Source organism: Lampetra planeri, chromosome 1, assembly GCF_965212315.1.
Source record: "Lampetra planeri chromosome 1, kcLamPlan1.2.h2, whole genome shotgun sequence".
NCBI classification, from domain to species: Eukaryota; Metazoa; Chordata; class Hyperoartia; order Petromyzontiformes; family Petromyzontidae; genus Lampetra; species Lampetra planeri.
In genome coordinates, this window is record NC_136107.1 from 13,314,872 (window position 1) to 13,323,941 (window position 9,070).

General features: G+C 46.9%; 1 protein-coding gene across 1 annotated transcript; it reads left to right on the forward strand.

Moving 5' to 3' along the window:
• Positions 1-594: 594 nt before the first annotated feature.
• On the forward strand, positions 595-8,179 carry LOC144718629 (putative inactive tRNA-specific adenosine deaminase-like protein 3). The gene is made up of 2 exons (XM_078594029.1): positions 595-1,022; positions 2,713-8,179. Exon 2 carries the CDS (start codon positions 2,770-2,772, stop codon positions 3,856-3,858), a length of 1,089 nt encoding a protein of 362 aa, XP_078450155.1. The 5' UTR covers positions 595-1,022; positions 2,713-2,769; the 3' UTR covers positions 3,859-8,179.
• Positions 8,180-9,070: the final 891 nt, after the last annotated feature.

Here is a 9,070-nt window from a genome sequence, read left to right on the forward strand (position 1 = left end):
GGTACTCCCTGATTAGTTATCCCTCCATGCTCAAAAATGGCTGTTTGATATCTTTGTACCCAAAAACTTTTCTCTCTATATTATCATATAAATGTTATCGAAACATTATAATAATATAAAAATGTAATACTAATATAAAACAAATATTTAATAAACAAATGTGTGATTTAACATTCTGTCGATTGATATGACAAGAATAATAGTACTTAAGTTTTTAAAATTCGTTTTTAATATGACTGCATTTACATTTTATTTGCACTTCCTCTTCCTGACGAAGTATTATTCTCTAAAAAAGTGTGACGTAGTGTGACTTCCGGCTCTTAAGTTTAACATAATATAATCTCTACTAAAAATAAAAGGTGACCTTAATAAATGAAAATTAATAAAAATGAGTGTTATAACAATTCTATTTAAATAAGCAGAACGTGTTTATATTTATTTAAAGTTTTTTTTTTTATGTGGACATCACATTTCTCAAAACCCCTCCCACCCTGGTCGCACATCGTCACAAATGTCTGACCCCCTCCCCCCCTAGGTGCGTGACGTCATTTATGGACGGCCCCAAAGTAAAAAAAATTGTGTTTTAATGTTTTTTTTATTTAGGGCCACTTTACAACATATGCTACAGACCCCGCACTGCCAACATGCCGCATTCACTCAGCGATTCGTTCCCCGTGTGTCGCGCAACCAATGAATGACCCAAAGCCCCCCCCCCACGTGCTGTTGAATGGGCCAGCACCACCACCACCAGCAGCAGCAGCTTCCTCGTCGACCCCGGAAGCAAACGCCCTCCCCCTTCCCAGCCGCCACGTGCGCTGCAGCGGAGCTGCCGCTCGAGGCGAGGCGAGAGGGGGTCGAGACCGCGTGGAAGGGAGACGAGGCGAGCGCGGCGTGCACCAATTCCCCGCAGCACTGAACAGATCGGCAGTGATTGTGGAGCACTGAGACGCCGCAATGTCAACAAGGCATCTCCCCGTCCGAGAAAACGGCGGCTGCAAGTACTAGGGGGCAATGGTTTTAGAGTAAGTAACGCGCGGTTACTTTTCGTGCTGTACGGTGGTGAGCAGTGATCGCTAGCACACGATCGGAGCCCAATTAAGGTTAATCGCCCCCCTCTCTTTCTGAATAATGATTAGTTGTGTTGTATCTACTGCTGGATGAAGCCCCCCCCCGCCCCGAACGCCTTCATATCTCACGGTCCTACGCTGGGCACCACTCCTGCCCACTCACTGCTTCATATCCGTGGATCTAACGTCGCTGTTTGGACTCGTGTGTGTGTTTTATATTGTTGTTGCGGTGGTCACCGTGTTTTGAGAAGTATCGATACGAAAACTCTTACGACCTGCAGCCCATGTATTAAACACGTACTTTGTGAATCACAAACGCGCATCCTTGTATCCAAAATGGCATAGAATCCTTTTTTTTACTGCATTCGTTTGCGAGTCGGATCGTCCGTCACAGCACTTGTGCTTAAATCACTTTCATTGTTCAGGGCCATGTTAGAACCTCGTTTTTGACCGGAAGGAACGACGGACCTTTGGTCTTGATGAGTTGTGTGTGAACATTATACTGGTAGGAACCACCTGGTTCCACCAGCCCACAGGGGATTATTGTGTCCGTCCGTCGTGCATACAAAAATGGGAGGGGTGGGGCTGGGTGGGGAGGGGCTGGGTGGGGGGTGGGAGGGGTGGGGCTGGGTGGGGAGGGGCTGGTGACCCCGTGGTGCCCTTATAAAACGCAACGTTTAACCTACTCACGCCGGCTTGTGCCCGCCCTCACATATTTGCGGAATACACCACGCCGCCGTTGACCCTGGCCATTGACCGAGCAACCCAACGTTCCTACCAGCTCCCTCCGCAGGAATGTGTTTTACCCTTTTATTTTGGGTAACAGAAGAAAACATCCTGTGACCAAGATTTGTGTCACCGTGCTTGTGGCAATGGCTGGGGGGGGGGGGTTATTGCTAGGAGATTATATTAATATTTATAGTTGGTTGTAATCACCAGGGAAACGTCGAACTCAAATTGAAAATGTTGTGGGGTTACTGTTCATCGCACCGGTGTGCTTGAAGTAGCTAATTGGCACGGTTTACTCACGTGACACACCTTACTATTTTCCTGTCGGGTGGGTGGTGGGTTAACGACATTTATATTTACGCAGTCTAACTCAACAAAAACCTTTATTATGAACAGTTTAGGAAAGGGGTCGTCCATAAATGACGTCACGTAATTTTGGACGATTTTTAACCCCCCCCCCCTCGTCACACGGCGTCACAAAAAGTCAGACCCGCCCTCAAATATGACGTCACAAAGCTCTGCCTCCCCCCCCCCCCAAAACCATATTTCCATTTTGAAAATAAAACATGCTACCAAATCGCTTTAAACTATTGTCATTGTAGTGCGTATTTAATGTGGCGCTGCACTCTGATGTTGTAGGAGAAATCATTTATTAAAAAGTCTATTTAATTAAGTAGAACGTGTTGTCTATATTTATTTAAAGTTGCGCATTTTGATGTGACATCACATTTATCAACCCCCCCCCCCCCCCTCGTCACACATTGTCACAAATGTCTGACCCCCACCCCCCTAGGTATGTGACGTCATTTATGAACGGCCCCCAACCCCCCCTAATCTACAGGATGTGGAGTTGGTTCCAGCTTGCCCCAATATAATTACACATTGTTGTCATGCACGCACATGGTCTCGTTCTCAGGAAAGCGAGGTAGAGCAGCTTCTAGCGACCGGCTACGACGCTCACCCGCAGATGTAAATGGAGCCAGATCCGAAGAAGCAGAGGACGGATGAGGAGGGTGCGGCGAGGTGGCACGCCGTCCCCGTGCTCGCCGACCACCTCGTCGGGAACGAGGTGCCTACACAGCCCGCGTATGCCGCCCCCATCCTGGACAAGCGCGCCACCGCGCGGCTCATCGCCGCCATGTGCCGCCTCTACCCGCTCGAGGGTCTGCAGCACCTGAAGAGGGTGCGCGGCACACTCGACGCATCCAAGGCGCACGCCCTGGAGATCCTGCTGTGCCTGACGCGCGACCTGCCGGCCAACCACAAGGAGCCGGTCCGCCTGGCCGACGTAATCCCCGACGACGGCAGCTTCGCCGAGTACGCGGCGCTGGGCCTGCCTTTCGGTGTGCTGGTGCCTCAAAGCCCCCCACTGACGCGGCCGCAGTTCGAGTTCGCCTCTCGCTGCTGGCCGTGCTCGTTCCACGAGCACAAGCGGCTGTCGCTGCTGCTGAGCGGCGAACCGTTCAACGACGCCGACAAGCGGCGGATGGAAGTGCACATGGGCCGCGCGCTGCAGGCTGCCAGGGCCGGGCTGGCGCGTGGCACGCGGCCCGTCGGGGCCGCCGTGGCGGACTCCCGCACGGGCGAGGTGGTGGCCGTGGCCCACGATTGCTGCTCGCCTGAGCGGCCGCTGCACCACGCGGTCATGGTCGCCGTGGACCTGGTGGCGCGCGGCCAAGGCGGCGGCGCCTACTCGTACGACGAGTACCCGGATTGTGTGTGCATCGGTGCCGGTCGAGGGGGATCGGCGGGCACGGAGGACGATCGCGGCACGACTGAGGTCGCGGGGGGCGGAGGTCATGACCCACAGACTCCGTCAGAGGAAGAGCCGTACTTGTGCACGAACCTGGACGTGTTTGTGACGCATGAGCCGTGCGTCATGTGCGCCATGGCGCTGGTGCACTCACGCGTACAGCGGGTTTTCTACGGCACACCATCGCCGGACGGCGCCCTGGGCAGCGCCTACAAACTGCATGCCAACGACAACCTCAACCACCGCTTCGAGGTCTTCCGCGGCGTGATGGAGGAGGAGTGCCGACAGCTGAGCTCTGAGATCAGCTGAGCCCGTGGCTCATGCACGTGGACACCAGGCTATTAAATCGTATTGCTCTTTCATTTAGTAATCGCCATATTCACGTTTCATGGCCAGGCAACATTGCACCCTTGAGCTCTCTGTTGTGTTTTCAGGTTGTAATGTGTGTTGATCGACACAATGTCTGAAGTTTTGCTCAACATTGGGAGCGAAATTTCAGACATCTTGCCAAACAACACACTATACACCCCAAACAACACATTATACACCCCAAACAACACACTATACACCCCAAACAACACACTATACACCCCAAACAACACACTATACACCCCAAACAACACACTATACACCCCAAACAACACATACACCCCAAACAACACATTATACACCCCAAACAACACACTATACACCCCAAACACCACACTATACACCCCAAACAACACACTATACACCCGAAAAAACACTATACACCCCAAACAACACACTATACACCCCAAACAACACATTATACACCCCAAACAACACACTATACACCCCAAACAACACACTATACACCCCAAACAACACATTATACACCCCAAACAACACACTATAAACCCCAAACAACACACTATACACCCCAAACAACACTATACACCCCAAACAACACATTATACACCCCAAACAACACACTATACACCCCAAACAACACTATACACCCCAAACAACACACTATACACCCCAAACAACACACTATACACCCCAAACAACACATTATACACCCCAAACAACACACTATAAACCCCAAACAACACACTATACACCCCAAACAACACACTATACACCCCAAACAACACTATACACCCCAAACAACACATTATACACCCCAAACAACACACTATACACCCCAAACAACACTATACACCCCAAACAACACACTATACACCCCAAACAACACACTATACACCCCAAACAACACACTATACACCCCAAACACCACACTATACACCCCAAACAACACACTATACACCTGAAAAAACACACTATACACCCCAAACAACACACTATACACCCCAAACAACACATTATACACCCCAAACAACACACTATACACCCCAAACAACACATTATACACCCCAAACAACACACTATAAACCCCAAACAACACACTATACACCCCGAACAACACACTATACACCCCAAACAACACTATACACCCCAAACAACACATTATACACCCCAAACAACACACTATACACCCCAAACAACACTATACACCCCAAACAACACATTATACACCCCAAACAACACACTATACACCCCAAACAACACTATACACCCCAAACAACACACTATACACCCCAAACAACACACTATACACCCCAAACAACACATTATACACCCCAAACAACACACTATACACCCCAAACAACACACTATACACCCCAAACAACACACTATACACCCCAAACAACACATTATACACCCCAAACAACACATTATACACCCCAAACAACACACTATACACCCCAAACAACACACTATACACCCCAAACAACACATTATACACCCCAAACAACACACTATACACCCCAAACACCACACTATACACCCCAAACACCACACTATACACCCCAAACAACACACTATAGACCCCAAACAACACACTATACACCCCAAACAACACATACACCCCAAACAACACATTATACACCCCAAACAACACACTATACACCCCAAACACCACACTATACACCCCAAACAACACACTATACACCCGAAAAAACACTATACACCCCAAACAACACACTATACACCCCAAACAACACATTATACACCCCAAACAACACACTATACACCCCAAACAACACACTATACACCCCAAACAACACATTATACACCCCAAACAACACACTATAAACCCCAAACAACACACTATACACCCCAAACAACACTATACACCCCAAACAACACATTATACACCCCAAACAACACACTATACACCCCAAACAACACTATACACCCCAAACAACACACTATACACCCCAAACAACACACTATACACCCCAAACAACACATTATACACCCCAAACAACACACTATAAACCCCAAACAACACACTATACACCCCAAACAACACACTATACACCCCAAACAACACTATACACCCCAAACAACACATTATACACCCCAAACAACACACTATACACCCCAAACAACACTATACACCCCAAACAACACACTATACACCCCAAACAACACACTATACACCCCAAACAACACACTATACACCCCAAACACCACACTATACACCCCAAACAACACACTATACACCTGAAAAAACACACTATACACCCCAAACAACACACTATACACCCCAAACAACACATTATACACCCCAAACAACACACTATACACCCCAAACAACACATTATACACCCCAAACAACACACTATAAACCCCAAACAACACACTATACACCCCGAACAACACACTATACACCCCAAACAACACTATACACCCCAAACAACACATTATACACCCCAAACAACACACTATACACCCCAAACAACACTATACACCCCAAACAACACATTATACACCCCAAACAACACACTATACACCCCAAACAACACTATACACCCCAAACAACACACTATACACCCCAAACAACACACTATACACCCCAAACAACACATTATACACCCCAAACAACACATTATACACCCCAAACAACACACTATACACCCCAAACAACACACTATACACCCCAAACAACACACTATACACCCCAAACAACACATTATACACCCCAAACAACACATTATACACCCCAAACAACACACTATACACCCCAAACAACACACTATACACCCCAAACAACACATTATACACCCCAAACAACACACTATACACCCCAAACACCACACTATACACCCCAAACACCACACTATACACCCCAAACAACACACTATAGACCCCAAACAACACACTATACACCCCAAACAACACACTATACACCCCAAACAACACATTATACACCCCAAACAACACACTATACACCCCAAACACCACACTATACACCCCAAACACCACACTATACACCCCAAACAACACACTATAGACCCCAAACAACACATTATACACCCCAAACAACACACTATACACCCCAAATAACACACTATACACCCCAAACAACACACTATACACCCCAAACAACACTATACACCCCAAACAACACATTATACACCCCAAACAACACACTATACACCCCAAACAACACATTATACACCCCAAACAACACACTATACACCCCAAACATACTATACACCCCAAACAACACACTATACACCCCAAACAACACATTATACACCCCAAACAACACACTATACACCCCAAACAACACACTATACACCCCAAACAACACACTATACACCCCAAACAACACACTATACACCCCAAACAACACATTATACACCCCAAACAACACATTATACACCCCAAACAACACACTATACACCCCAAACAACACACTATACACCCCAAACAACACACTATACACCCCAAACAACACACTATACACCCCAAACAACACACTATAAACCCCAAACAACACACAATACACCCCAAACAACACACTATACACCCCAAACAACACACTATACACCCCAAACACATTTTTGAGTGGAGTCTCATTATCAGCCCTGGTGGTTATTGGGTGCCTCACAAGTGCTGAATAGAAAGCAATCGGCAGACTTTCTCAGCCTCGTGTTTGGGGACTACTGGAATGCTCTCGATTACAGAAACGTTTTCGACCGATGGCAATAAGCGGGAGACGATGATTTTTATTGTGTATTTTAACGAATGTGCAGCAGATGTGCTTTGTCAGTTGTCGGACTCAGCATTCCTTGTCGGTTTTATAAAACACCTGAATGGAATGAGATCTCAGTGTTGCACACTCGAAATGAAGGACGTGGGCAGGTGCTCCAAATCGAGGGTGAAACATTTATTGTGGTTAATCTGTAAAATGCAACAGCACGTGTGTCACACACAGCAATCTTCAACCGAGTCGCCAATAACCACATGACTGGTGTACACGTCCGGTTAATCAATAACCCTGCCAGCCTCCCCACAGGCCCAACTCAGTCATCACATGCTGGTGTACACACGTGCATTGATGTACTGCACAACACATAAGGACTTTCTAACGTGCCACATCAGGACTATACTGTTGTGACAAATGTAGATGAGAGAGGTGTACCAATGTGGCAGAAATCGCGTAAGTTACTGTTGAATTTGTTTTCCTAAACTTTTAATAACACTTTGGCAATGTGTGTGTGTAAATAAAGTTACTGATTTGTTAAATCTCGATTATGCTTGGTTTCTATGCTTAATTATTATTTATTCCATATTATTTTCCACGAATTTTTTCTTTAGTTTTTTTATTTGTTCATCTTCAAGTAACCAAAGTACGTACTTGGTCAGCACAAATTTAATTTCTGAGGGTGAGTCGAGGCACAGTGATGTTCTGAACCTGGCGCCCTGAGTTTGATTCCCAGCAAAAACTGATCAGTAACGAGTGACATCCAATGCTGTCCGGCCCCTTTCCACCCCCTTCACTAACCAGCATGGTGAAGTATAGTCATGCAATCCCTATGACAATGAGGGCACGGGGAGGGAGGCCTTTATCTAGCTGTGGATTTCCAAACGGCTTTATTTACAACTATATTTACCCAAGCATGTCAGTGGGTAACGTGCGTGACGGGTTCTCCATGCGAAGTGACGTCACCCGCTCATGATTATTGAGGGACGGATCCATGTGGAGGACGTAACCTGTTCATGATTCTTCTTGGTTCTTTCGGTAAAGTCACGTAGAAGTATTTTTATTATTTTATTACTTCCCTTCTACGTGACTTTACCGAAAGAACCAAGAAGAATCATGAACCGGTTACGTCCTCCACATGGATCCGTCCCTCAATAATCATGAGCGGGTGACGTCACTTCGCATGGAGAACCCATCCCTCAATAATCTGAGCGGGTGACGTCACTCCACATCGAACAGCCCCTCTCAATCATAAGGTGACGTCCTTCAAATGGACACCCCCCCCATTCATAATTAGCGGCTTACAACCCTCACTACAAAGGCAGAACCCTCACGTCACGTGATCTCCGTCACGCTGTTGAGACATCGAAGTAAAAAGGACTTCATGATGGACAAGGGATTGTAACCTTGAAATGAAATAGGTCTGTGTCACCGCGC